Here is a 27,757-nt window from a genome sequence, read left to right on the forward strand (position 1 = left end):
AAAGCTTGGAGGGTGTCCTAATAACACCTTACAATTATATTACCTTGTAGTTTTCTTTTTCTAGAAATTCTCACTCCTTTTTCTCAAACTTGACTAACCTTTGTTAAGCAGCTGAGAATTGCTACTGTTCAGAATGAAAGCATAATAGAAAATTTAAAAGTTTTAATTGTATGATATTCCTAGTATAAAGGACAGAATCAAGTTTTTTTGTGGTTTCTAGAAGATTGAGAGGTCTCAAACTGTTTGCACTTCAGTTGATGTGGGAGATGAGTGAGGGTCAGTCAAGTGTAGAGGAAACATAACATAGCTAAAAGCTGAGACATGGGCATAGTGATTTCTGAAAAGTACAAGCACTGTATTGTGGCTGGAGCTTGGGTGTTAAAGAGATACAAACGAAGGGAGAGGTGAGGCTGAAATGGAAAGGATAAGCCAGGGGATTCAGACTGTTAAAGGTGTTGATTGATAGGCTGTACTTAAGCTTTGACCATCCTGAAGATTCTAGAGAATGAAGAATTTCAAGTAGGATGACATCAAGTTTATAACATTCAATGTGAAATAGGATGAAATGTGGCTAATCTTTTTTTAAGATTTTTATATTTTCTCTTCATTGAAAATAAGGACAAAGTTCGTTGTTCTAAAATAATTGTTTCTTTCTTACGCAGGTTAGCCCCTAGAAATGTTTTTCTTAAGTCATCTTCCAGATAGAGCTGTTTGTGCTTGAGGCGAAACCAATTTAGAAAAAAACAAGGGCACAGGATGGTTTGAGACAGAGCATTGGATTTGGAGCCAAAAGACCTTTATTCATATCCCAGTTATGCAACTCAGTAGTTTTTAACCTGGGAAAGTCACTTGGTCTCTGAGCCTTGGTTTTCTTTAATAAAAGCTGATGGTAACAACAAAAATAATAGAAAATATAAAAGTTTTCATGTACTTTTTTTTGATGTTCTAGTTAATTTTGAGAGCTGTCTATTTGCCAGAGAGCTGGGTGTGTGTGTGTGTGTCTGTGTGTGTGTGCGCGCGCGCTCTTGTGAGAATTACAGACTTCAACATGCAAACCTTGAACTTTCATTTATTCTAGCTAAGGCAGGAACGGATCCAAATTCAGCAGCTTGGGCTGCTTATTATGCTCACTATTATCAACAGCAAGCACAGCCACCACCAGCAGCCCCTGCGGGTGCACCAACTACAACTCAAACTAATGGACAAGGTAACTAAAGAACTTATATGTGAAAGTCAAAACTTGTGCTTGGAATTATATATGAAGTACATCACTGTATAATACCTAAAATTTCTAACATTATTTAATTATAATTTAAGCAGACTTTTCCTTTTTCAAATTGTTACCTTGAAATAGTTTCAAACTTTCATAAGAATACCAGGAGCCACCCATATAGCCCAGCTGTTAATGTTTTATCCCTTGTTTACTCTAATACCGTCTATATCATACAAGTGTATGGGTGTGTATTTATTTTAAATATCCATTATAATTAGTTCTGAAGGAAACTAATTATATCCAGTATAATTAGTTCTGAAAGAAATCATTTAAGACTGAACTATAGACACAATGTCCTGTTGGGTACTTCTTCAAAAATATATAACCATCATACAGCCCTCCAAATCAGTAAGTCAACATTAATATATTAAGCTCTTTATATCATTATGGATTTCTGATTTTTGCAATGGGTTATATTTTTTGAATATTTTTATAATTTTGATAATCAGATTATCCTAGATTTGGCCAGTCAGGGAGTATATTCAGGGTGGTGCCTATATCCTTTTGAAATATCTGTTGTTATTTTAAGCACTTCCATACTGTCTGGCACAGTGAGATTGTTATTTTGTGTTTTATGGGCTCCAACCCTTAAGTCAGCTATTTCTTCAAGGAGCTCTGATTCCTTTTAGTAGAGTATGGTAGTTAGAAACGGGACTTGACTATGTTTGTTGCTACTGAGGTGTAATTGCTTCTAACTTCTTTCAGCAGACAGAACTAGGAAATATATTACATACATGCATACCTACATACACATGCCAAAAAACACACAAACATTGATATGTGTATATATTTTTTAAAACTATGTTCATATTACGACATTCATTTCAGCATTTTGGAGTTTTCAAGCCTTTTCCTTTTTTGTACTTGTTTACAAATGGTGGGAAACCTGGTATCCTCAGTGTATCTCCTTATTTGATATACATTTACTTATATGTTCGACATAACCAGTCGTCCAGACAGGTTGGTTTTCTTTTCTGTCCACCACCTCTGTACCCCCAGTACCTTCTATCTTTGGCACCAGTAGGGATGCCACCACCACATAGTACCTTCCTCCTACCCCTCACTGTCACATTGCAGGCCCCTGCCAGCTCCTGCACCCAAGGAAACAGCTAAAATTGCCTTTTAAAAACTTTAATTCTGTTTTTCTGTTTTGTTTTGTTTTGCTTGATCAAGGAGATCAGCAGAATCCAGCCCCAGCTGGACAGGTTGATTATACCAAGGCTTGGGAAGAGTACTACAAGAAAATGGGTATGTTTTATACATTTCTTGAAAATACATACTTAATTAAATTGAAACACAAGTTATTCTCTTCAGGAAGAGAATAATTGAATAAAATCACTGGACTCGTAAACATACCAAGACAGTTGCAAATTATAGTTTTTAAATTTGTGGTTATATAGCAGGGAAATATTTTTCTTTCTGATTGCATTTGTCAACCAGTTATTAATTGAAACTAGAAATTTCCTCACTGGCACATACAGTATTAACATTACTATACTTTTGACAATGACAGTTACATATATTAGTCTGAATGACATAAGGTTAAATTTTAATGTGTCAGGTGAAAATAGATTGTGTGTGATACCATTATTTTTGCTGCAAGATAAACAGGTAAGAAGTAATCTGCAGTGAGGGAAAGTAACTAAGTGGTGGAACCAGAATCTGGCTTCCAAGAGGGTCTGAGTCCCAAGCTTGTCTCCCAAATTTGTCTCTTTAGGGACCATTTGGAACCTGGTACTATACTTCTGGACAAATCACTATGTTTCAGCTGCTTTTGCTCTTTAAAAATTATTACATACCACAGCTAGATGTCACAAACGAAAACTAAATTGGTAAGCTTGGTTATCCTTCACTAGCAGAAAAAGAATCTATAGGTGGTAGTTTTGTCATAAGAGATCGGTCTACTTGGGATTCTCAGTGTAAATTTCAATGTTTTCTTTGCCAAAGAATGTTTCTCATTCTCCGCAGAAAGAAAAATTTCCAGAAGGGTGATGATTTTAATCTTCTAGGTGTAAAATTATATATACTTGATGATAAAGATGTTCTGCACAACTGGTTTCTTTTTAAAGAAAGAAAAAAATTGTTTTTCCTTATAGAGTGGCTTCCTAGAAGAGTCATGTTCCATCTATTTCTGAGACTATAACAGATTAATATATGTTTTTGTGACGTAGCTTAGGCAGATCTACAGTAGCTAAAATTCCGCAAAAAGAAACTTTTAACTTAAAAACAGCATACTCTGATTAAGGTTGGTTACATAATATATTTTCTGAACTGGGATCCTTTTTAGAATGAATAGGGATGCTATTAATAATCATGTCCTGACAACATTTTGGTCAGGACCTGTAATCAACTTAACTTCAGTGAATTAGCGTCACCATTTTAAAAGACTTGAGCATGAGCCACATGCAGTAGCACACACTTGTAGTCCCAGCTGCTAGGGAGGCTAAGGTAGAAGGATCCCTTGAACACAGGGGATTGAGGCCAGCCTTGGCATCACAGTGAGACCTGATCACATGTTTGGGTTAAAAATCTTCAACTTCTATTTTCTCAATGGGTAATGTTCCCTAGATATGGTCCCGAGTTATTAAGTTATTAAGTAGGTAAAAATAAAGGCTTGTTAATGGATTTAGCTAATTACTGAGGAATGAGTTTGACTTCTGTGCTTTATTTTACCTTATTGATTATTTGTAATACGGCTATTAATACATTTACTGTTTAGTCTTCTATGTTTTACTTTATGTTTTACTCAAAATGAGTGGGTGGGTTGAATTCTGATTTTTATTGTTAAGGGAAGAAATTCTAATTTTCATTGTTAAGGGAAGAAATTATTGTCTTTAATTTTTTTTTTTCCACCATTTCCCTGCCAGTTAGAGATACTATGCTATACTATCTTAAATCCTCTGTAGGAAAACATGGCATAGAAATAATTAAATAATAATACTGCATGACTAAAGAACCTCCTTACCCCACCTTTTCTATCGTTTTTCTGTAGTACCACAATAATCACCTGTTAATTTTATTTATTTATTTGAGAGGGAGTCTCACTCTCGCCTAGGCTGGAGTGCAGCGGCATGATCTCAGCTCACTGCAACCTCCGCCTCCCAGGTTCAAGCAATTCTCCTGCCTCAGCCTCCCAAGTAGCTGGGCTTACAGACGCCCGCTACCACGTCTGGCTAATTTTTTTGTATTTTTAGTAGATACAGGGTTTCATCATGTTGGCCAGGCTGGTCTCAAACTCCTGACTTCAGGTGATCCACCTGCCTCAGCCTGCCAAAGTGTTGGGATTACAGGCATGAGCCACCACACCCAGCCTGACCTGTTAATTTTATGAACAAAATAGATTAGTTGAAAACAGATGTAGGTTAAGTTTTCCAAAATTAGATTTATATTTTAAAACAATTCTAAATTCCCCAGGATAACACCAAACTAAGATAATTTTTTTTTTTTTTTTTTTTTGAGATGGAACCTCTGCCTGTCGCCCAGGCTGGAGTGCAGTGGCACAATCTCGGCTCACTGTAGCATCCATCTCCCAGGTTCAAGCAATTCTTCTGCCTCAGCCTCCCAAGTAGAGAAAATCTTGATAAGATTTCAGAGAGTTATAAGGAATGGCAGCAATATAAAGATGGGTATTTTTAAAGCTAGAATAGAGGGATTTTTTTATAAGAGACCCTTAAGAGAACAAGCAGGGTTTCAAAGTAGAAAGGAGTAATTCTTTTTTGGAGAAGTGAAGACATTTGAGAAAAGTTTGACTTAAGGAAGGCCCTTATAATAAGGACTGATGTAGTAGACTCTGAACCCTTAAGAGTCTGGTACCTTAAGCCTAAAGGAGGGTAGAGTGAGACTTGTAGGAAAGGTACAGGTATATAGGAAGACAACTGAGTGTGAAAATCTATTCAAGCAAGGCTGACTGTTAGGCTATAATAAAATCTTACAGGCTAACTGTAGAGCAAGTCTTTTATCTTTTGGATGAAAGAAATTTAAGGCTGAACTTTATAGATTATAATTATAAAACTATAATAAATATTAGATAATGTTCTACTGAAGTGTAAACTCAACTGTCTTGAATCAAACAGTAACTAAGCCATGATCACACCACTACCACTGTGTTCCAGCCTAGGTGACAGAGCAAGACCCTGTCTCAAAACAAAATCCAGTAACTAAAGAGAATAATAAGGGGAGCAAGGTAAGGCAGTACATGTCTGAAAGGGCAAGGAAAGAGTTCTTTAAAGTCTAAAGTGTTTACTATTAGCTTTCCACAGGGATATGGGAGTTTGCAGAGGTTGTAGTTGCCAACAAGGCCAATTTCCTAGTTTCAGAAACCTGTCCATCACCATTGTAAAACAGGTGACAGAATCAAAGCAACTGAGTGAAAGAATTTAAGATTTATGATTCTTTAAAAATGCATGAAACCCTCTTTTCTTGGGTAACAGAGAACTCTCATAGACTATTAAAAATTCTCATATTTTCCTGTCTTCTATAAAGAACTGTTAATCAAAGAGGAACATTTGCCTCTTACAAGACACAATTCAAGCAAATCTGAAACAGGTTTCAATATTTAAAAAACTGCCAAATACTCTGGTTTAACAACAGCAATAAAACCACACGTTTTCTCTTACAAGCTGCACACTTGAAACCAAACCTGATCAAGGTACCAATCAATATTCTTCAGGTTTTAAACCCACTGTGAGAGTTACTCATTTTAGATGTAAGACGGTAGAAACAGGCATATTCATCAAGAAAATTCCATCAACGTTCCCTTAAAAAATAAAAAGTGATCCACCTGCCTTGGTCTCCCAAAAGTCCTGGGATTACAGGTGTGAATCACTGTGCCCAGACATTGAGTTTCTTTAGAGCCAACTGTCTTGTCTGCAACTTACATTGAAATGGTTCATACAGAAAAACGTACATATAAAGCACATGCAGCAAACTTTAAAAAAATGATGAATGAAGCTGAGTGGTACCTAATTTCCCCAATTTCTGAAGGTATATAAACAAAGCCAAGTGAGTTACAAATGAAATAAAATAGTGCTTAAGTAAAGCAACTGAATAGGAAAACACATCTCTCTTCTCAATTTTTTATTTAGAAAATTATATACCTGAAAGTATCACAAACATACAGACTATATTTAAATTTCCATAGTTGTCAGGAATATGTCTTTCGTCGTCTGTGTGTTTTGTTAAATTCAGAGTGCATTCAAAGATTCGTGCATTGCATTTCATTGTTATATTTCTTTAGTCTCTTAATTCAGCAAAGTCACCTCATTTGGAAAAAGACCTGATCGTGAAAGCTGAGTTTTATGTGTTTCATCGATCTTGTTCTTTATTCCTTGTCAGGTTACTTTTAATACCATTGTGTTGTAATTGGAATAAATTATTGATACTTTTAACATCTTACTAATCTCTGTGTGTGTGTGTGTGTGTACATGTATATGTACATACACTTTATAGGTTACTAATCAGGAAAAAGTCTTGGCTAGGTCTTAAAATAATAAAATCTTTAAATCATTGCAATTAAGTGGGTTTTTTTGTTTTTAATTCTGGAATCCAATTCAAGATTATGCCTAAACCTTTACCTTCCTTAGCTAAAGCAGTGTGGATTTGGGGTTGATTTTGTTTTTTTACTAATAATGACGCTCTAGAACTAAACATTATGATTAATTATAAGGCAAAAAGAAAATAAAGAGCGTTTTTTTTTTTTTTTTTTTAAATTTTAGAGTAGTTTCCTGACACTACTAATGAATATTTTAAATAAAACAGGAGTAATTCTGACCCTCTGTGCTTTTGTCTTATGATTGTAATTTAATATTAAAATTTAGGGGGGTTTTTTTAGGTCAACAAGGGCAGACACAAGATTATTCAAAGGCTTGGGAGGAATATTACAAGAAGCAAGGTATTGTTTTTATTGGAAATGAGATGTTGGACTTTTAATTGTGGTTACAGCAACAAAATTATTATTTTTTTTTTTTTCCAAGGTCAAGCAGTTCCTGCTCCGACTGGGGCTCCTCCAGGTGGTCAGCCAGATTATAGTGCAGCCTGGGCTGAGTATTATAGACAACAAGCAGCCTATTATGCCCAGACAAGTCCCCAGGGAATGCCACAGCATCCTCCAGCACCTCAGGTATAATGTAATTGCTAATTTGTTGATTTCTACTCCAGTCTGTTTTCTGCATGTTTACTGTTTGTCTGTTTGGGAGTGTTTGCCTTTTAAATTTTTATCTGGCAAAGTATAACTATTTAAATGAAGTACTACGGTGTATTGTTTGGGTTTTTTTGTTTGTTTTTTATAATGTTTTCTGGCATCTGAGTGCTGAATATTTCTGCAATGCCTTTGATTTTAAAAATAAATTTTCTTCCCCCAGGGATTTGCAAATCATGCAAGAAGCTACCACCATTTATATTAACCAGTTTTTCTTTCTTAAAGGATTCACTCCTGAATTAGCTCCATTTCAAGGATTTTCTTTAACTTTTTGTGTATTTCTTATGTATCTCTTCTGCACAGGGCCAATAATAAGAAGTGGACAATACAGTATTTGCTTCATTGTGTGGGGGAAAAAAACCTTTGTTAAATATATGGATGCAGACGACTTGATGAAGATCTTAATTTTGTTTTTGGTTTAAAATAGTGGTTTTTTTTTGTTTTTTTTTTTTTTGTTTTTTTTTTTTTTTTTGCAAATGTACAAAATATCTATCACTACTGATAGGAGGTTAATATTTCTGTGTAGAAATGAAAATTGGTTTGTTTTTAGTATTTAGTGTAGATGTACACATTCCAGCAAATGTATTTGCAATTATGTGGTTGATGCTTTGTGATATAAATGTACTTTTTCAATGTATACTTTCACTTTTAAAATGCCTGTTTTGTGCTTTACAATAAATGATATGAAACCTCCTGTGTCGGTAAGTTGGATATGTGGGTATTTAAAGGATTCATAATTTCTTAGCAATGATAAATTAAGATACATATACACAAATATATAAGCTTTCCCCATGAAATATTGAGTTTTTAAACACTGGCATGTTTTTCCCCCCTTGCAGTATAGTGGTAGATTGGAGGATCTTTTCCATTTATTGTATTTGGCTCTTTCAGCACAAGTAATCCTGGTATCTTCATTTTTTTTCCTTCTGTTTGATTAAAAACTGCATGTGTGTACAATGATCTTCTGGCATACTTCCATTGCATTAACAGTGAAATTTCCTTTTTATACATGACCACTGTTTCAGACCTGTACTGCTGCTATAACAGTTAACCTTTCTGTTCTTAATTTGATAATACTTGATTTCCAAGACTGTTTCGGCATAACTAATTTTAAACAGTTTTCAGATAGTGAATATGAGTAGTCTAATAAGAACAGTTTTTTTTCCATGTAAAGCAACTCTTTCAATGTATATAATAGTGTGTTTCTTTCTAAATTTAGGATAGAAAAGTGAATAGTGTGCAAAAAGTATAGCTACATTGCATCTGCCATTGAAACATAAATGGGGTATGGAAACGTTCAAGCTTTTTTTTTTTTTCTTTAAGCAGTATAGATAAGCTTTGTTTTGTAAATGCACAAGTCCAATCATTGAATCAACTTAATTTTTTTATGTACTTGAAGTCATTTTATTACTCTTTAACACTCATGCTGAAGTTCTGATATTTTGTTGAAATCCATTGTTTTACTCTTTGCATATTTGTTGGCTCTTTGCATATTAATATATTAGACTACATGCAAATACAGTCTGTCTTGCCATTGTCTGTTGAAGTGCAGGTTTGATCCAGCCAGTATAGAACTAGCTCTGTAGGGGTGAGGAGGACTGTGCTGTGTATCATCCTTGATTGTGTTCCTTCAAGGAGCATTGCACTGTAAGTACATCAGAATGACAAATTGATGAACTGCAACAGTATCTTTTTGTCAATGTTCCACATAATGCAAATGCCATACTTTGTGTGAATATTATGTTGGAATACAGTGCTGATATCTTGGAAAACCATAACTGCTTCTTAATTTAACATAGAATAATACATAGTTCTGTATTTTTTTTAAAGTGAGCTTAATGGGTAAGTATTTTTTATATGCTTTAGCTATAGCTAAAGAAAACTGATACTTAACAAAGTTGAATAGTATTATTCACTGGTGCTCCTGAAATATTGTTTTTCAGTGTAAAATATGCATATATTCTATATTTAATATGAAAGTTTTGAAATGTATCAGACAGAAGGGGATTTCAGTTTGCAAATAATGAGCAATGTAGCAATTTTAACACATTTCATAAATATATATTTTGTCATTGGTGGGGAGCACCATTTGTTGTTTTGAATATACTTTAAAGGAAGAGGTACAAGGACATAAATGTTGAGATTACCTACAGGATGGAAATAGCAGTACAGTTCATTATAGATATTTTGAAATGTTTTTGATTGTTTTATATAACCTAGAGTGACTTCCCTTACCCTTATTTAGATCTGGATATATAGTTCTAGTTTGAAGTTTAATAGTTAAGGAGTTAGCTATTTGTTATCTTTAAGAGTAGGGTATTGACGTGAGCAATTGCAGTATTTTGCATGATACTGTTTTATAGATGACCTTTTAGGAAAGTGGTACATTTATTAATTGAACTGAAGAAGTAGTTCAGTTGAATTCAGTATCATAACTCACAAATTGGAGGCTGTTGATTTTGATTCATTTAAGGTTTAAAATCTTTATTAATTGCAAACAGTGCAATTATTTATACTTCACAGTGCCTTCCCAGACCTTCCACCTTAGGTTCTGCTGCAAAAAGCACCAGGTAAGCACAACCTAAGGACATATATAAATAAATATTTCAGTACATTAATGTTGTCCCTGTGAGGTTTTTGTGGTTGTGTATTCAAAGGCAATCTGCTACTGCTTCCCCAAAATGTATTTTGTTATTTTATGCTACCATCTTAGTGGAAAGTCTGTAAGTTGTTAAAGCAACTGTTTACATTTCTGGGTAATGTTTTTTATTTTACTTTTTTTTTTTTAAGACAAGAAAATGATGAGTAGATTGCTGCAGTAATTGATCTACATCCAAATCTTTTTGTATTTTTTCCCCAAAGATAGAAGAAGTGTTAAGATTAAGAAAGGACAATTACACAGTTTTCAAGATTTAGGAAATCACTTGTTCAGAAACTTCAACAGCCTTCACAATCTGTTTTATATGATGGACAGAAAATTTCTTTGCCCTCCAAAACTATAATTTCTTTATTTTTTTCTTAAACTATAATAATTCAGTAAGGATATTATGGGTTACAATTTTATTATGATTTTTTTCTGAGACAAAAGTTATATGCTGAAAAAGGAAAAAGTTATAAGGCAGTATGTTTTGATAAAAGGCATGTGCATCAGTGAAATGTTAACTGTACAGCAAATAACCTTTCATAATCTGTAGCAATCAGTATTTTTCTGATTTAATAATATTTTAATAACTGACGCTGCATTTATATAATTTTTTTGCCAGTTTAAAATGTTTGTGTGTTTTTATAGATGATTTTAACTGGTACATATTTTGAGTTAAGATGAATGTATGAAAGCAGCATCTTATCAGTTTTGTTTATTCAATTTCTAAAATGTGCTGATCCTTTTAAAACTCCTGCTTATCTCTGCAACAAAGAAAAATATTCAAAAATACTGCCTTCATTTTCACACACAGTGCTGAAGATGCTGCAAGCACCAAATCATAGCTCATAAAATCAGGTCCTGAGATAGTTACCCATAAAGAGGAATCCTTTGAGTGTATGCCATTGGTGAGCCGATGAGCATGGACCATAGAAGGGCTCAATGTAGAAGGTAAAATTGGCAAATCATAATTGAGAAATATGAAATGTATTCCCATACATAATATGGTATAGGGTGTAATGTACCTGCTTTTGATCACTTTTCATTTTAAAGTGCTATTCACTTGATCTTAAATGTTCCATGAACTGTTAAATTTCTTAAGTTACATAGTTATTACACCACATTTATGTGTATGTTATGTTTTAATAGTCAATGATAGGTATGTAAATATAAAGGGACTCATTGAAACTTGAGAGCCTGTCGAGTTTTGGTTAGTTGTAGATTGCATTTTTATTAAAAAAATATAGATAGATGAATGATAATAGATATTGGGGCACTGTTTCTGTCTCATGAGAATTCTTTTATTCATTACCATAAGCCTTCACTGATAATATAAGCATTATTTTAAATGACGCTGGTCTTAAATCTGAAATAAATGGAAAGCAGAAAAGGTGAGCCAGTTGATTTGAATGCATTGGATATTAGTGTTAGAAACAATGTATAGTTTAGATTGAAATTGAACTGACTTTATTTAGCACTTAAACAAAAATTTGACAATGTTTTTAGTTTTTTTTTTAAGACAGCTTAGTGTGGTGATACTTAGAATTCTATGGTTTGATGTTTCTTTTAGAAATGAGAAGTATAGTTTTATTTTTTAATATCAAAAATGGTTTTAATACTAAAACTAGTAATTTAATACTAGTTGTTTATAAACATTGTAAAATATATCTTTTAAACAAATTATCTTAGTAGTTAATTCATAAGAGTGGGTTTGGGTAGGAATAGCAGAGTACCTTCAGAGGGAAAGGGGAGTAATTCAGAAGTGATAGCATTTTATTTGTTTGAATACTCTGCCAGTAAAATCAGCTCTACTTAGAAAGTTATCTGTTGTGTAGAATAATGATGTAGAGTTTACTAATCAGTGAGGATGTCTTGTTTTTATTTTCTGCAAACTCTGCCTCACTTTAAAATGCATTTTAACAATACCTAATTAAAGATAATTTTGGTTCTGAAAATAACCTTATTTTTTGTTGAGTTAGTGACTTCATTTTTCTTGTCACAATATAAGCTTTTGAGGGATTTTTTTTAATTGGTGCTTTTAATAAGCAAATCCCAGGGTTTTATTTTCTTCAGTGATACCCCTATAGAAACTCTTAAATGTATTTGCGCATATATATATATTTTTTCTTATGCATGCTCGATGCATTTTCGTCCTGAGAAAAATGTTCTCTACAGAAACTACCCGTGTGTAAAAAGAAGATTGGCTTAAAATGGCTACTGTGATGGGAACAGTGTCTTAGGGAGATGCAGCTTGGACTTGAGGTAAATTGAATACTTTACAAACTGTGGTTTAGAGTTTGCTTTAATGACATTGTATGTAAAAGGTCACATGATAGCTGTAATTTTGTATTCATTATGGTTTCCTCAATAAATAAATGTACATTGATGAATATTATAAGGGAGTGCTTTGTGTTTTTTTATACATATATTACTTGGTAAAATTTTCTACTTGACTGGGTTTTTTTTAATGCTTACTGTAAGAAAAGATGATTTTGTAAAAGTTCTAATGATAAAGGGGTACCATCTGGTTGCACAAGTCTTAAAATACAGAAAGACTTTTAAATACAGAAGTTACTTTATTTGGGTTCACATTGTAAAATAAAATTGTCTTCCAGAAAATTAAAATATAAAACAACTTAATAGAACATAATAGCTAATTATTTACAAACTCATTTTAAAGACTAGAATTTTAAATTGAAGGTTGTTCCACTTTTTCCCTAAGTCTGATACACTTAGATCTTGAAACCTTCAGCTATGTTGAAAGTGTTTTCTCTTCTGTGAACTATTAATACAAAGTTTTTTTATTAAAATATAATTTGCTCAGGCAAGATCACATAAATTTGCTTTATAAATTTAATTATATATTACGTTCGAAAAATAATGTTTAATATCCTCAACACTCAACACTGTATAGGCAGTCAAAGTCCTTTAATTTTTGTTTTTCTCCATGCTCCTCCCCTTTTCCTCTAAAAGGAGTGACACTTTTCCCCACCCCGCTCCAATATATCTGCTTCAGAAAGACTTTGAAACAACCACCAAAATGGTATACTACTAAAGAAAAAGTCCACTCAAATTGATAGGTTCCAAATTAATTATCTCAGCTATTTCAGCCTAATTTTAGGTGTAAAAAGCTCAGAAATGCCATTCCTTCATGCAAAATAATGTATTCTACTTAGGGGTGTGTGTGTGTGTTTTTAACATAGTTGCTGTAAACGTCTGTGGGAAATACACAGCCTTTATAATAGGTTCTGACAGAATAATTAATCCCCCCCCCCCCCAGAAAGTACATTTTATTGACTGTTACTGCATAAAAGGCGATAAATCTGATGCTTATTTGGAAAAGAAGAAGGCATTCTTTAGATGAGCTGTGTTTTGAAGACTGTTACGAAAAGGAGTAAGAAGTCAACATAGTGGCACTCCTGGTTTCCTTTTTTGGCCCCACCACAGAAAAGATGGATGTAGTAAGAAAGCTGGAGTGAAAGAGTAAGTTCCAAGGAGAGGGAAGGGGAGCTAGTAGTCATCAGCTAAAAAAGAGAAGAAGAAAAGTGATTTTAAGGAAAAAAAAAAATTAATAGAATAAAAGATAAAAAGTGATTAATTCTTACTTTCAATGGTAAGAATACAGGTACTAGCTGCAGATCCTTTATTGTTGACTGCTTTACACATATACTCTCCTCCATCTTCTGGGAAAGTTTCTGGTAAGTAAAGGCAGTAAGTTTCTCCCCTTTCAATATATTGATAGTCTTCTCCATCCTGCAATATTTCTCCTTCAAACCACCATGTAATTTCTGGTTTGGGTTCTCCTGTTACTTTAACAGTAAATCTGACTGGCTCACTGTCTACAACTGACGTGTTTTTAAGAGGCTTCTTGAACCATGGAGCTCCTGATCTGGTTTGCTCTTCGTCTTCAGTAGTGGAGCCATTCATGATGCTACCTTCTTCCTCCTCCTCCTCTTCTCTTTTCTATATTAAAATAAATGGATTCAGGTTGGCATTTATAATACAGTATTTTCAGGGCAGCGATTTAGTAACAATTTTGAAGTGAAATTTGTTTTTTAAGTAAAGAACATAAAAGTATGCCTACTACAAAGTGTACTTAACAGTACATTCCAGTGACTTGAAAGAAAGCTATTAAAACATGTTTCTTAACCCACATAATTATAAAACTATGGGTTTTAAGAGGGCATCTTTGGAAAATAAAGGATATATAAGCCTGGTACCTTTTGTAGTGCTGCATCAATTTCCCTTTGTTCAAACTGCATGCGTAGTAACTTTTGTTCTTCAATTCTTCTTTGTTCTTCTTCTTCTCTTGCCTTAGCCATTTGTTCAAATCTAGCTTTCATATTCACTTTGTGAGTAAATGGAGCCTCGCTTTTTCTTGCAGGCCTAACATCAACATCATCTTCCTGCAAGAAAGTGGGCCAAGATTAACAATTGCTTGCCTTCTAAAAACAAAGTTTCTAAAGTTGTTGCTTAGAAGCACAAAATGATTAACATGTTTGTAATGCATATTTTGGCTACACTGCAGACACTCAGATTTTTTCTGACTCCCCAGTTCAGGAAAAGTGATAGGTATATTTAATGAAGCATTCTCTTAGTTATAGTCTTTTTCTCCAAATGTCACTGGGACATTGGGACAACAATATCACTGGGATTCCAGCCCGTCTGTCCTACCAACTCTGCTTGGTTTTGATAGCACTTAATTGAAAAAGGTCAGAATACTATACATTCTAAATAATTGTTAAAAATACTCCCTTGATTCCCATAAGTCCATAATTCCCTACTACATAATAGGAGAAAATTCTTTCTCCTATTCTCACTTAATGATTTTCCTTCTTTAACCTTCTTAGAACTACGTCCCTGTGAATTCCATCCAAATAATGTATTAATGGTGAAATGGCAGGGAAAGGGTGTTTACAACTAACAGAGACAACTGTTGAAAGAGGCAATGACTGAAACATGGGGAAATCACTAAGTAAAATACGTTTATGTCATCTGAGGGGTGAGTTGGAAGCCATGGTAATAATCAAGGGAGTGATTTAAGAGCATAGTCTCAACTGTCAAATAGTGTGTCTAGGAAAATAATAATTTGGTAATGATAAGGTCTTTTAGAGCAGTTTTGGTGGAGTGGGGTTAATGTGGGTAGTTAATGGTTTCTAAAGTACTTCAGTTGTAGTTGACTTTTGGTTTCTAACTAGGCATTTGTGGATCTAGTTGGAAATCTCACCATTTATATTTCATAGTACTATGAGGAAATTGCTCCAGGTTGCCACATCCAACTAAAGGGAAATTTGAAACAAGTGCTAGTTTAATTGTCTATATAAGAAAAATCTTGGTTCGGGTGTTTCACTTCAGTTTGAGGTGTTGCACCTCACACCTCATACTTCGTACCTATCTCATTTCCAATGAAAGGAGTAGGAGGTTAAAAAAGTTGGATGGTTTTTCTGGCTCTGCATTATATTTTTTATTTGATGTTGGAAAATCATGGGACATCAGACAGCCTGCTACCTGATGCATCGATTCTTTTTTGTGCCATTATTTACCTTCAGTTGATAAATATAATGCCTGACTATGGTTGTTGCTAATGAATGAATGAATAGCTTCTTTTAAAAAAAAATTATATATGAAAGACTAAGAAAAATACATGTTAAACCATGATTTGCTTACTGTAGTTTTATCTGAACAGACTTCTGAGACTTAAATTTAAAAAGGACCTCTTTGTTCACAGTATACACTTTTTTTGTTGTTTACCAAATGAACCTTTAAGATGGAATATTTCAGCAGGTACAAAAATTGCTATTCTGAGTCCCTCCCCGTTAATAACTTGCCTTTCAGATTTTAGCCTGTTTGTGCAAATTCATAACTATTCATTTAGCTGCCTCAAACCTGCATTTAGAAAATAAATTTAAGTAAAATAATTTCTCTTGAGCTGAAAATTTATGAGCAGTCCTTCAATCAAGTACAATTGTCAACTTTTCTTGAGCTCCTAAAAAGCCAGGTTAAAACATATTTCTGGGAAAGAAATCTAAGAGTAATATAAATGGAACTCTGTAGGTACATTCTTTATAGGGCATTGGCGCTCTCAGCCCATGAATGTTAAAGTCAGCAGTTAGGCAGTGTATTTTCCTTGAGATACAATGGGGCATAAGATAATTTTGGAGTAGACTTTATTAGAAACTCTAGAAATTCAAACGTTATATAAGGCATTTAAGTACCAAATGAGGGGTGCATGTTTAAGTGCTACAGGAGCTGAGATGGCATTCTCTGATTAGGTAAGGTTATATAAATGAGTTGAGCCTTGACAGAATATAAACATTTTGAAGACACACTGAACATTGATATTTCTCGCTCTGTCACCCAGGCTGGAGTGCAGTGGCATGATCTTGGCTCACTGCAACCCCCGCCTCCCGGGTTCAAGCTATTCTCCTGCCTCAGCCTCCTGTGCAGCTGGGATCATAGGCGTCTGCCACCACATCCAGCTAATTTTTGTATTTTTAGTAGAGACAGTGTTTCGCCATGTTGGCCAGGCTGGTCTCGAACTCCTGACCTCAGGTGATCCGCCCACCTCAGCCTCCCAAAGTGCTGGGAATTACAGGCATAAGCCACCACGCTCAGCTGTTAACCAGTTTTTAAATACGAGTTCAATCACTTTTAACCCAGAAAGGTATGATAGGAGGGACTTCATTGTCCTCCAGAGGAAACTCCATTCAGGATATTCTGATGGGGTATAAAAGTTCAGCCATGTCCTAATATCACATCCATGTATGCTAAAGTAACAGCAATAAAATAAGTCACCCATCTTATTTTTGTTTTCCTTACCTACATATTTCGTAGGTATAGGTATGACTGCTAAGGTTTCACTACCGGTAACAAAAGGAAGTGCATGCATGCTGATTGAACTTTTCTTTACCTTCCATGTTACACCTATAAATACTGATCTTTGGCCATTCATCCACTAAATGTTGATGTTCTCCAGGGTTTAATTCACTTTCAACAATTAACTTTCTAAGCAGCTTTATCTACTTGTACTTTCCATTGCTATCCATAAAGTTAGAATCTGCTTGCCTCTCACCTTAGTTCAGGACCTTTGTTAGACTGCCTTTACCTTATCCAAATATCGCTCAAACTTTACATGCCAAAACTATTCACCCCAACTCCCCAGACCTGATTTCTCTATAGCATCATCTAGTTATCCTGAAGTAATGGTAGCCCCCTCCGCAACCAACTGCCCAAAAAGCAACCTATAACCCTTTTTTGTCTGTTTAACTTCTATCCATACCAGAGTCTAACCTAGTTTTGTTAATTAGGTCTGTTTTTCTCCCTTGGCCCCAACTTCATGCCTGTCTTCCAGTTCATCCTCCATGGTCCCAGAATTCTTGCATAAACCTAAATATTTCATTCCTCTGACCTAAAGAGTTGATTAACAACATTGTTTCCCAGATCATAGTTTCTGCAAGATTTAAAAAGACCTTCATTAACTAGCCACAACTTATTTTTACAACTTTGTATCCTATCACTTATTCTGTGAACCTTGCCTTGTAGTCCTTTGAACCTGTTTTCCATTCCCCAAATACATTTTTACAACCTCTGAGTTAATCTGAAAGGCTTCTCCTCTATCTGGAATGCCTCTCCTCTTTACTTGTAACTTTTATTCAGCCTTCACACTCACCTTAAATGTATATTGACTCCACCCAGTTTGATTCTGTAATAACTTCTATTATAGTACTTACAATAATGAGAATTTTTTTCAGTCATACGTCATTAGACAACTTTTTTTTTTGTTTTTTGAGATGGAGTCTTGCTGTATCGCCAGGTTGGAGTGCAGTCTCAGCCTTCTGAGTAGCTGAGACTACAGACCCGTGCCACCACGTCCAGCTAATTTTTGTATTTTTAGTAGAGATGGGGTTTCACCATGTTGGCCAGGATGGTCTCAATCTCCTTACCTGGTGATCCACCCACCTCGGCCTCCCAAAGTGCTGGGATTACAGGTGTGAGCCACCGCGCCCGGCCGTAGACTGAACTTCTTCAAGGTATGTTATATCCATGTATATATCCCCAAAACAACAGATCCAACATGTTAAAAATGTTCAAAATTTTTTAGATGTTAAAAAATAGAAATGGTGTTTGCTTTTGGCAATGATGAAAAGGTTTATCTACAACTAACCTAGGCCTTAGGCTTGTATGTCACACAAACTTTGGTGCATTTCAAATTGGTTGATGTTTCACAGCATCTCCATTTGTCTCAAATAGCTTATGAAGCCTCTTCCAAACTAGTATGGTTTCCCATATTGTTACTATATACTCTCACTATTCCTTCCTCTTTCTTCCTCTCCATCATCATCCCCAAGTCCTGCCAGTTTTGACTCCTGCATACTTATTTGTCCTTTCCATTCCAGCCCTAGTTCAAATCCTCAGGCCTTCTCTGACCACCCTTTACAAAACAGTAACACATACTCTTATTTCTCTTACTCTGCTTTATTAATCTTCATAGCTTTCATTTGTTAACCACCTGATAATTGTTTTCCACCCCTCCCGAGCCCCAACCCATGTGTTAGATTCTAAACACTATATGAACAGGGACTATAAGTTTAGTTACTGATGTCTTGTGTCCAAAGCAGTCCCTGGAACATAGTAGTCATTCAAATTATTTATTTCAGACAGAGTCTCACTCTGTTGCCAAGGCTGGAGTGTGCAGTGGTGCAATCTCGGCTCACTGCAGTCTCCACCTCCCGGGTTCAAGCCATACTCCTGCCTCAGCCTCCCTAGTAGCTGGGATTATAGGCACCCATCATTATGCCCAGCTAATTTTTGTATTTCTGTAGAGACGGTTTCACCATGTTGGCCAGGCTGGTCTTGAACTCCTGACCTCAGGTGATCCACCCTCCTCGGCCTCCCAAAGTGCTTGGAATTACAGGCGTGAGCTACCGCGCCTGGCCTCGAATGATTTTTTAATGTATGTATCTAAGACCACATAGCTTCAGCATGATCTAGCTATATAGACAATATCTGACAATATCCATGCTTTGTTGTTTTAGAGACAGGGTCTTGCTCTGACACCCAGGCTGGAGTGCAGTGGTGCAATCACAGTTCACTACAGCCTCAACCACCCAGGCTCAATCCTCCCACCTCAGCCTCCCAAGTAGCTGGAACTACAGGCATACATCACCATGCTCAGATAAATTTTTTGTGTTTTTTGTACAGATAGGCACCCATCTTTATGCCCAGCTAATTTCTGTATTTCTGTAGAGACAGGGTTTTGCCATGTTGCCCAGGCTGGCCTTGAAATGACTCAAGTGACACACCCACCTTGCCCTCCCAAAGTGCTGGGACTACAAGTGTGAGCCACTGTGCCCCGCCAATATCCATGTTTTAAGAATCCCTTCACATGGCATCTAAGACTCCATGATCATCTCAATTATGCTTGCATCTTCATTATCTTTTGCTGTCCTTCGCACTCGTGCATGCCTCAGTAATAATGAGTTGCTTATAGTCCCAATAATTGGCGCACAGTTTCTTCGTTCTGTCCTTTTATTCAGTCTCCTCTGAAGGCGCTCCCAAATTCCCATATCTGTTTTGCTAGCTAAATACTTGATCAAAATATATTTCTAGAATATAGGTTAAATTCTGTTAAACATTATAGGATAGGAATGCTGGCAGAAAAAAAATGTCTAGATCTCATTTAAACCAGTATTCATAATCACACAAATAGTCCTTAAGCTAGAAGGACTATTACAGGTCAGTGATTGCCTCTTTATTTTATGTTTGAAGGTAATTCAAATGTCATCAGAATTCTCATTTAGGCTCTTCCACACTGAATTACTGCTGTAACTTTGAGCAAGTATTAGACTTTATGGGTTTCATCTAAAAAATAAAGTATTAATAATATGGAGTTTAACTTGAATATATACTAGTTCTACTGACTCAACTAAAACATATGCCAAAAAACATTATTTTAGTTGTATAATTTTTTTGTAGAGATGGGGTTTCACTATGTTGCCCAGGCTAGCCTAGAACTCCTGGATCATGTGATCCTCCCTTCTTGGCCTCCCAGAGTGCTAGGATTATAGGCATGAGCCACCACACCCAGCCAAAATAAGGATAATATACCTCATGAAAATTTTCTGCTTCTCGCTCTTTAATTTCAAGGTCAATTGCTCTCCTTCTTGCTCGCTCTTCTTCTATTTTTTTCTGTATTTCTTTTTCAGACAACTGTCCAATTTTTTCAAACTTGCTTTTTAGGTTTTTAGCTTGAATAGAGCCACTCCTTTTTAATTTGATCAGTTCTTCATATTCTCTGCTCAATCCAAATGTTTCATTTTCTTCCTCTTCCTTCAAAAAAAAAATAATAATAAGTTTTTTGCTGCCGTTTTAGTCTCATTATGTTACCCAGGCTGGCCTTGAATTCCTGTGTTTAAGCAATCCTCCTGCCTCAGCTTCCCAAGGAGCTGGGACTACAGGCACATGCCACCATGCGTGACTCCAGAAAAAAAAAAAAAAAAAAATTGAATATCAGCATACTAGTTTGTACAATAAACCATCCAAAAAAAATGTGTACTATTTCTTATTTGAAACCAAAAATACAGCTTAACCTCTTCTCTAAATGCAGTGTCCAAATTTACTAACTCAAAATGGTGCTACAAATTTAAGGCATTATTGAAAACATTATACTTAAAATACTATTCGCATCAGGGAATATGGTTAAAATCCTCTGACATCCCTTGATAACCTGCTAAAACTAAAACATTCATGACAAAATTAGCTTTTCCTAGGAATTGCAGGAAGGTCTTTGTTAGGGGAAGCCAAAAAAATAATTGAAAGAACAGTAGGCCGGGTGCAGTGGCTTACGCCTGTAATCCCAGCACTTTGGGAGACCGAGGCTGGAGTGCAGTGGCGCAGTCTCGGCTTCCTGCAAGTTCCGCCTCCCAGGTTCACACCATTCTCCTGCCTCAGCCTCCCGAATAGCTGAGACCACAGGCGTCTGCCACCAGGCCCAGCTAATTTTTTGTATTTTTTTAATTGAGACGGGGTTTTACCATGTTAGCCGGGATGGTCTCGATCTCCTGACCTCGTGATCTACCCACCTCAGCCTCCCAACGTGCTGGGATTACAGGCATGAGCCACCATGCCCGGCCCATCTTGTTCTTTTGTTCGGATTTCTTTCCCCTGACTTTTCACAATTTGTTATTATTAGTCCTTTGTAATATTTATCAAACCCTAATACCACCATATGGAATGGTAAGATACTACAGGTATTCCTGGTATACTTTTCCTGGAGAAGACCTAAAGTTCTAGGCAGAGTTTTAAAAGGTAGAGGCAGAGGGTGTCACAGTTTGGGATGTTATGACATGAAGCTTAATTTCTTAACCAAGGGGTAAGAGAAAACGTTCCTTTATACTATTTCCACTTTTTAGGCTATGTGGGGTGAAAATACACGACTCATAAGAAACCTAGACCTTGGAATATTTTCCTACAGCACATTCCTGGTATTTATTTATACATTTATATTTATATTCTCAGGGTCCGCTAGATAATTTGCCAGCCACACCTGGGGCAGAGAAGTAAAACTTCCCTTCCCACGTGCCCACTGCCCCAACCCATAAAAAACGGGCACCTTCCAAGAGATTGCAACCTCTGTGTAGGAACTCACTCGGTTCCTAGGTCATAAGTTGGTGAGAGGACCCCACCAAGGTGCCTGCCAAACATGCCATACCATTGCCAGTCCAAGTCATGAGGCTACATGTTAGACCCCGACCCTGTTCATGTGTGTGTCCTGGCCCCTGGCAGGGACCAAGGCTGATGCTGAATACAGGCCCCAATTCTACCTTTCTCTTCTGCTGCCCACGCAACCCGGGCCACCCAGAGGGATAGCAGCAGAGTCCCAAGAGGGAAGAAGGTTAGGCAGGGCCTTGGGAAGGAGGCTGATGAAAACCCATTCCAGGGAGGCAGGAAGGCGGCGTGAAGCCCTAGTAAGCAAAAGCTATAAAGGGCATGTTTCATCGTCCAATCAGCTTTCACTTATATACAACACACAAATTCAAAGGTAAAATTAAGAATTTCAAGACAGTGGCTGGGCATGATGGCTAATGGCTGTAATCCCAGAACTGTGGGAGGATCGCTTTCCAGGAGTTGGAGACCAGCCTGGGCAACAAAGTGCGATCACCCCATCTTTAGAGAAAAAAAAAAAAAAAAAAAAAAAAAAGGCCCGGCGCGGTGGCTCACGCCTGTAATCCCAGCACTTTGGGAAGCTGAGGCGGGTGGATCACGAGGTCAGGAGATGGAGACCATCCTGGCTAACACGGTGAAACACCATCTCTACCAAAAATTACAAAAAATTAGCCGGGCCTGGTGGCAGGCGCCTGTAGTCCCAGCTACTCGGGAGGCTGAGGCAGGAGAATGGCGTGAACCCGGGAGGCGGAGCTTGCAGTGAGCCAAGATGGTGCCACTACACTCCAGCCTGGGCGACAGAGCGAGCCTCCGTCTCAAAAAAAAAAAAAAAAAAAAAAAAAGTGCTGGGCACAGTGGCTCACACCTGTAATCCCAGCACTTTGGGAGGCCAAGGTGGGCGGATCACCTGAAGTCCAGGAGTTCGAGATCAGCCTAGCCAACATGGTGAAACTCGTCTCTACTAAAAATGCAAAAATTAGCCAGGCATCGTGGCACATGCCTGTAATGCCAGCCACTCGGGAGGCTGAGGCAGGAGAATTGCTTGAACCTCGGAGGTAGAGGTTGCAATGAACTGAGATCGTGCCATTGCACTCCAGCCTGGTCGACAGAGCAAGACTCCATCTCAAAAAAAGAAAAAAAAATTAAAAATTTGCCAGACATGGTGCTGCATGCACCTAAAGTCCCAGCTACACAGAAGGCTGAGAAATGAGGATCACTTGAGCACGGGAGGTCAATGCTGCAGTGAGCCATGTTCACACCACAAAAAAGAATTTCAAGACAGAAACTTCAACATTAAACCCCAAATGCAGGGCCTTCTGAACATGGAGTCTTGTGAGTGCACAAGGTGCATGCCCATGAAGCTGGCACTGTATAGTCTACATATATGTATTGAATATAAATATGCATATTTATGAACTATAAATATAAATAAATAGTAATAGCTCAGTCCCTTGCAAACCTCGATACTTTTTTATTAAACTAGCAAGGAAGGAGTAGTTAAAGCAGACTAGAAAGTACACATAATTGTGCAGACGCCTGTACCATGTAAGCACCTCATAGTAGTATGTCAACTATCGTAAAGGTGAATAATAATACAAAGTTATTATAAGGTGATATAAGTAAAATATTTAGCTAATAAATATGGGTAATATAAATAGATATTTCTTAAAATCTTACCTCTCCCATTTCCTGTCTCAGTTGTTCAAATTCTTGTTTCTCCATTTCGAGCTTATGCTTCCGTTCTTCCTCTGTTCGTCGTTTTTCTTCTTCCATTTTTTGTTTTAATAATTCTTCAAAATTAATTTCTAGTTTTCCCGGTGTAAGAGATTCTTGAGAGACTGTCTTATACATCTCTGGGGAGTCATCATCTACTACCTATTTAAAATAATTCTTTTATCACTCTGGCCAGAATTATACATACTAAAAAGGGACTATTTCTTGAAGAAACTGGGATTTCTTTACTGTTTGTTTTTAATTTTGGTTTTTGTTTTTTGAGACAGAGTTTCAATCTTATTACCCAGGCTGGAGTGCAATGGTGCAATCTTGGCTCACCGCAACCTCCGCCTCCCAGATTCAAGCAGTTCTCCTGCTTCAGCCTCCTGAGTAGCTGGGATTACAGGCGTGCGCCACCACGCCCGGCTAATTTTGTATTTTTAGTAGAAACAGGGTTTCTCCATGTTGGTCAGGCTGGTCTTGAACTCCTGACCTGAGGTCATCTGCCCGCCTTGGCCTCCCAAAGTGCTGGGATTACAGGGGTGAGCCACCGTGCCCAGCCAGATTTCTTAAACAGGTTTCACACTGAACAAAAAACAAGGTGACTTAACAGCAAACAAGGAATTCTAAACACAGTGTTCATAAATAAATAAATAAATAAATAAATAAATAAATAAATAAATGGGAAGAATTATTGGAAAATGTAAGACTGAGGTATTTTGTAACTATCAGGTTACCAGGAAATGGTAACCATCTATTCTCCATCACAATGAAGACAAAAAATACTTTATTCATATCATGAGTACTTTGAATTAGACATTAAGATTTCCTAATTTGAGAACATTTTTAATTGGATTAAAATGGCTCTCCATTTTGGTAATTAAAGCATTTAAGTTAATCATGAATTTGTCTGAATGAATTAGATAACCTGTCATGATCTCTTCATAATCAGGCAAAAATCATTCTTAGTGCTATGAGTTTATTGTTTATTTGCTGTCGGGCTAATTTTAAAGAAATAATAATAGATAATACTGAGAGCTGCCAAGTACAGTTATAAGCACTTTACATGTATTAATTTATTTAATCCTATAACCCTATGAAGTAGTTACCAATATCCTCATTTTACAGACAAGGAAACTGAGGCACTGAAAAGTAATTGTCTAAAGTCAACACAAATGCTATGTGGCAAAGCTGGGATTCAAACTTCAAAATCTTTCTAATAAGATTATAGGCCAGGCACAGTGGCTCACGCCTGTAATCCCAGCACTTTGCAAGGCCAAGGCAGGTGGATCATGAAGTCAGGAGTTCGAGACCAGCCTGACCAACATGGTGAAACCCTGTCTCTACTAAAAATACAAAAATTAGCCGGGTGTGGTGGTGGGTGCCTGTAATCCCAGCTACTGGGGAGGCTAAGGCAGGAGAATCACTTGAACCTGGGAGGTGGAAGTTGCAGTGAGCCGAGATCACCCCATTGCACTCCAGCCTGGGTGACAGAGCGAGACTCCATCTCAAAAAAAAAAAAAAAAAAAAAAGATTATAGACCAGGCATGGTATAACATAACCCTCTGGCCTGAACTGTGACCCTGTGGTTGAAATAGACATAGGAGAATGAGATAAGGGATATTATTCATTTGCTCCAAGTTTTATCAAGGCAATCCAGGCTTTACCACAGAACTATTTCAACTCAGAAACGATGTTTAAGTGGTTTACAATTCAAAGACTGCCTGAAATTTTTAAATTTTATATATGCATGAACTAAGCTATAGTATGAAATCACAATACTTACTCCTGGATAAATTACAATACTTATTTGTGGATAAGAAAACAATATAAATGTAAAAGGAAGTTTTTCTTTCTCTTTAGAAATGTGTTTAGGAAACTTGGTTTTGTTTTAACGCAGTTTTCTCCCCTGCATTTTTTTCCACTAGTGAATCATGGTAAAAAGGCAGTTTTGGCCTACAAATCTGCCCCAAGGACTAGGTCTTGTAATCTTCACAGTTACTTCTCTTCTACTGCTTCTAAACCTGCTTATTCTCCAACAATTAAGTGCATTCACAACGTCTGTAGGATTTCTATGTAGAAACCATTTATGAATCAGGGATTACCTACTGCATGCAAGATTTCAATATCACTTGTTCCATCAACATTTACTGGAGGTCTGTTACGCTAGGCATTGTGCCACATGTTTGATGGACAGTCTTGGCCTTATGGAGTGGAAAAGACAGCCATAAGTGATAACAATACAGGATTAGCGCTACGATAGGAGAGTACTAAATGCTGCAAGAATTCATGGAAGAAGGTGTTTATTATTAGGAAAGGCTTTCCAGAGGAAATGGAAAGTTATGAATTGGAATTAGCAGAGCACAGGGAAAGGAGTGAGGGACATCTTTCAGACAGTGTGAAGGCTGAGAGAGTCTCACTTTGAAGAAATACAAACAAATTTAGCATATTTGGAACAAAGAGCAGATTAAGGAAGAATCAATAAATGAAACGGGAGCAATATACAAGAGCAAGACTATAAAGAAATTTGTTTTAGAAGTTTTTGGATTTTTACTTAAGAAAAGTGTGAAAATATTAAGCAAAACAGTAACAAAACACAATCAAAATTTCTTTTTAAAGATCACTCCTGGCTTTGTAGGAAAGAATAGGTTACAGGTAAGATAACAAGTTAATTAGGAGTTGGTCCCAGGCAAATTGTAACAGTAACTTGGATTATAGTAGTGGCAGTGGAAAATGAGGGGGAAACTGACAGATTTTAGAGTGATTTAGGAGGCAGAATAAATGAGACTTAGTGACTGGTTGGACGTCAGGCATGAATAAGAAGATAGAAGTGTTTCAGGCTTCCAAGTTTCTGATTTGAGTATCTGTGTGGGCGATAAAGCCAAATAAACACTTGGACATATGTGTCTGATGCTCACCCATATTGAGGAAGAAAACCAGCTTATGATATCACCAAAGCCAATTACAATGTATCAAGAAGGAGATGCAGGGCTCAAGTCTCAAATTGCTTGAAAATTGTTTGTCAGATAACTGTACATTGTACAAACATAAAACTGGTATAGGAAGTACAGTCATAACCTTGTGACAGTTAAGTTAGGTATCAATTTCCAGGAGTGATGAGTGAGCATTTTGGAGAGAGAAATAATTCTGATTAAATGACTCAGGTCATTTAATATATAGTGGGTGGGATGAAAACTGAAAATAAAGAAGGAAAGGAAGGAAATAAAGGAATGAAGGAGGGGAAAAGGGAGTGTGGGAAGGAGGTGGGGAAAGAATGGAGAGGAAGAAAGGAAAAGTTAGGGGAGGAAACTCCCTACTTCTTCTTCTTCCTTGGATACTTAGTTCTGGAAAACATGTTTTCCCAGAGAAGGGAAATAATATTCCATCCTTTGTGCCAAGCATGGCAATTTAAATCAGAATCTTCTGAACACTAAACTGAAGCAAATACCTTCAATCAACTGGTGTTATTCCACCAGTTGGGAGACTTCAAAATACATTTGCCATTTCTACTCTTGGCACAGATTCCAGAAATAATAGGGTATTCTCTAAAGTCTAATGGTTCTATTAATATATTCTCAAAGGTGAATTCTAATAGCATTCTCCAGTTAACTTCTGTCTTACCATGTTTCTCCTTGCTTCAGCAAATGCCTTCTTTTCTTCCTCTATTCTCCTTCTGGCTTCTTCTTCTGCTTTCCTTTTTTCATCTTCTCTTCTTTGCCTTTCTATTTCTTCAAAACTGAGTTTGAGTTTACCAGGGCGGTACCCTTTAAAAATTTTTGCTGTGTCTTGGTTTTCCTCTTCTTCATTTACCTAACAAAATAAACAGTTCATTACTAAGAATTGAGATTCATCAGAAAAAGGAATGAATTATCAAACAAAAGGCACAGAATTAGCCACTTCACATAGGACTGTTTGAATGCCCTTAATATACTTGACCAAAATCCTCTTCCTTTTTAATGTCTTATATGATAAAATATTCAAGTTTGGAGAAATTCCATATAAAGATGTACTCAGGTTAAATAAAACTTCTCAAGAAAGTCAAATTTCTATAGATAAATTTGAATATTAAAACATTTTTAGCCAGGTGTTGTGGCAGCTCACGCCTGTAATTCCAGAACTTTAGGAGGCAGGAGGATCGTTTGAGCCCAGGAGTTCAAGACCAGCCTGGGCAAGAGAGCAAGACCTTGTCTCTACTAAAAACCAAAAAACACATTTTAGCCATTGTGGTGGTGTGTGCCCGTAGTCCCAGCTACTTGAGAAGCTGAGGTGG

At 36.5% G+C, this 27,757-nt stretch overlaps 2 protein-coding genes across 21 annotated transcripts in view; one reads left to right on the forward strand and one right to left on the reverse strand.

The window, feature by feature from the left end:
• The window catches only part of FUBP1 (far upstream element binding protein 1), a 39,100-nt gene extending 26,595 nt beyond the window's left edge, over positions 1–12,505 (forward strand). For 4 of the 17 annotated variants that reach the window (XM_073007194.1, XM_007978217.3, XM_073007192.1 and 1 more), the window contains 4 exons: positions 1,079–1,207; positions 2,447–2,521; positions 7,246–7,391; positions 9,017–12,505. In XM_073007194.1, the coding sequence (XP_072863295.1) occupies positions 1,079–1,207; positions 2,447–2,521; positions 7,246–7,391; positions 9,017–9,055 (389 nt within the window). In that variant the 3' untranslated portion in view covers positions 9,056–12,505. Of the gene's footprint in view, positions 1–1,078; positions 1,208–2,446; positions 2,522–7,245; positions 7,392–7,772 lie in introns of all 17 variants that reach the window. The other 13 variants (XM_007978219.3, XM_038002090.2, XM_038002128.2 and 10 more) reach the window with 9 other exon arrangements.
• The window catches only part of NEXN (nexilin F-actin binding protein), a 56,370-nt gene continuing 37,351 nt past the window's right edge, over positions 8,739–27,757 (reverse strand). For all 4 annotated transcript variants that reach the window (XM_007978214.3, XM_038002145.2, XM_007978211.3 and 1 more), the window contains 5 exons: positions 27,109–27,297; positions 23,452–23,649; positions 20,218–20,439; positions 14,331–14,516; positions 8,739–14,073 (listed from right to left, as the gene is read on the reverse strand). In XM_007978214.3, the coding sequence (XP_007976405.2) occupies positions 13,705–14,073; positions 14,331–14,516; positions 20,218–20,439; positions 23,452–23,649; positions 27,109–27,297 (1,164 nt within the window). In that variant the 3' untranslated portion in view covers positions 8,739–13,704. The remainder of the gene's footprint in view (positions 14,074–14,330; positions 14,517–20,217; positions 20,440–23,451; positions 23,650–27,108; positions 27,298–27,757) is intronic.

Source organism: Chlorocebus sabaeus, chromosome 20, assembly GCF_047675955.1.
Source record: "Chlorocebus sabaeus isolate Y175 chromosome 20, mChlSab1.0.hap1, whole genome shotgun sequence".
NCBI classification, from domain to species: Eukaryota; Metazoa; Chordata; class Mammalia; order Primates; family Cercopithecidae; genus Chlorocebus; species Chlorocebus sabaeus.